The 2285-nt window shown below is 41.6% G+C and overlaps 1 protein-coding gene across 1 annotated transcript; it reads right to left on the minus strand.

The window, feature by feature from the left end:
• Positions 1-5: 5 nt before the first annotated feature.
• Positions 6-2279, minus strand: LOC103132951 (protocadherin gamma-A4-like; the record flags this gene model as incomplete). Its single annotated transcript, XM_007544714.2, has 1 exon — positions 6-2279. A coding segment is annotated over exon 1 (1863 nt), but the record flags the coding sequence as incomplete, so codon positions are not given.
• Positions 2280-2285: the final 6 nt, after the last annotated feature.

A 2285-nucleotide genomic window follows, 5' to 3' on the forward strand; every position in this document is an offset into this window, starting at 1 on the left:
AAGCCCACTTCAAACAGCGCTCTGTCTGTGGCTTTCTGGAGTTTATAGGAGAGCCAGGCATTCTGTCCAGAGTCCACATCCACAGCAACCACTTTAGTCACCAGGTAGCCCACATCTGCTGAACGAGGCACCATTTCAGCCACCATGGAGCCACCAGTCTGGACTGGATACAGAACCTGCGGAGGGTTATCGTTCTGGTCGTGGATCAGGATTTTCACAGTCGCGTTACTACTGAGTGGAGGAGAGCCTCCATCCTGCGCTCTTACTGTAAACACGAGCTGTTTTATTTGTTCATAATCAAATGAGCGTACTGCTTGTATTACTCCGCTTTCGGAATTTATTGACACATAAGAAGAAACTGGACTACCACCAACTACAGTGTCCTCCAGAAAGTATGATATTTTTGCGTTTTGATTCCTGTCTGAATCTCTTGCACTCATACTGAATACTGAAAGCCCTGGGTTGTTATTTTCAATTATTACTGCCGAATAATTTGGATTTTCAAAGATTGGCGGATTGTCGTTTACATCAGAGACTTTCAGATACAAAACTGCAGACGAAGAAAGCAATGGAGATCCATGATCCATTGCGGTAATTGTTATATTATATTCAGGTGTTGTTTCTCGATCAAGATACGAATCTAATAGTAAATTATAATAATCCGTGAGGGAGGACTGTATTTTAAAGGGAAAGTTGGATTCAACTGAACATTTTATTTGCCCGTTTCTGTCAGAATCAGCATCTTTTACATTAAAAACACCCACAGTCGTACCTGGAGGTGCATCCTCTGAAACTGTGTTTGAGAAAGACATTATACTAATAACTGGTGCGTTATCATTAGCGTCCAAAACGTCGATTGTAACTTTTGTTGCGTCAGTGAGACCTCCCTGATCTTTTGCGATTACTCTTATTTCAAATTTCTTGTCTTTCTCATAATCAATACTACCCACCACAGTTATTCTGCCAGAGAAGCTGTCAATTACAAAAGCAAAATTTCTTTTTACATTGGAAAACGAATACGTAACTAAGCCATCAGAACCGCTGTCTGCATCTGAGGCATTTACCGTTGTTATGTATGTGCCTATGGGGGCGTTTTCCATCACAACAGCTTTGTACACTAACTGACTAAATTTAGGAGGATTATCGTTGGCATCGAGGACATTGATCTCAATATTTACTGTTCCGGAGCGCTGCGGAGTTCCTCCATCTACAGCTATCAGCTTTAAAGAGACGTGCGGGTTCAACTCTCGATCTAATGACTTCTGTAAAATCATGACAGGAAATTTTACTCCGTCTGCGTTTGAATGCTGCTTCAAAACAAAATGATCATTCGGTGAAAGGACATAATTTTGCAAGCTATAAATACCCGCATCAGGATCATATGCGCTTTCTAAGTCAAAGTGGGATCCTGTCGTTGCAGATTCGCTAATTTCTAAATTGATCGATTTGTTTTTGAAGGTCGGCGCATGATCATTCACGTCTAGTATTTCCACGGTGACTCTGTGTAGTTCAATTGGGTTTTCTAAAATGATTTCAAAGCTGAAACTGCACGGCGTTACCTCTCCGCAGAGCTGCTCTCTGTCAATTTTCTCATTCACGACTAAAATCCCTTTGTCCGCCTTCAGCTCGGTGTACTGATTGCTCTCTCCGCTCACGATACGGGCACGGCCAGAACGCAGCCTACTCAAATCCAAACCAAGATCTTGTGCAACATTACCGATAATGGAACCTTTCTTCATTTCCTCTGGAATTGAATAACGGATTTGGCCGTCAATGGAGAACGCCATCAAGAGAACAAGAAACAGTTGCCACAGAGGAGTCCTGAGCAGCAGAAGCCATTTTCCACATCGATGCTGGTGGGTCTCCATCAGGAAAGATGACAATACCGAATTTAGATCCACTTAAGTTAGTCAGGTATGAGCAAGCTGAACAAAAATCAAAATCCTCCGCATCTAGGTCGGACAAAAAACGATCGCTTCTCGTCTAACGTATTGCTCCTATAACCTTATTCAGTGTGAGGACGCTTTTATCTGTCTCCTTTCTCTCCTCTTCCTCAGTTGCAGCATTACTTCAAATGTTTTCTTGGCCAACAGCGTCCCTTAGAGTCTGAACAGCGTAAATAAAATTAATTTGGAAGAACGTTTAACCAAAAGCTGAAATAAAAGTATATTACTTATATGAGTTAAAATCAAACCGAAAGCCACACAATCGCTCCAATTTCATCATATCAGTGAAATATGTTCACAGAAAGCACAAGCTTCACACTATATCTAGTCAAAAGCATA

The sequence above is a fragment of the Poecilia formosa genome, unplaced genomic scaffold, assembly GCF_000485575.1.
Source record: "Poecilia formosa unplaced genomic scaffold, Poecilia_formosa-5.1.2 Scaffold1658, whole genome shotgun sequence".
Taxonomy (NCBI): Eukaryota; Metazoa; Chordata; class Actinopteri; order Cyprinodontiformes; family Poeciliidae; genus Poecilia; species Poecilia formosa.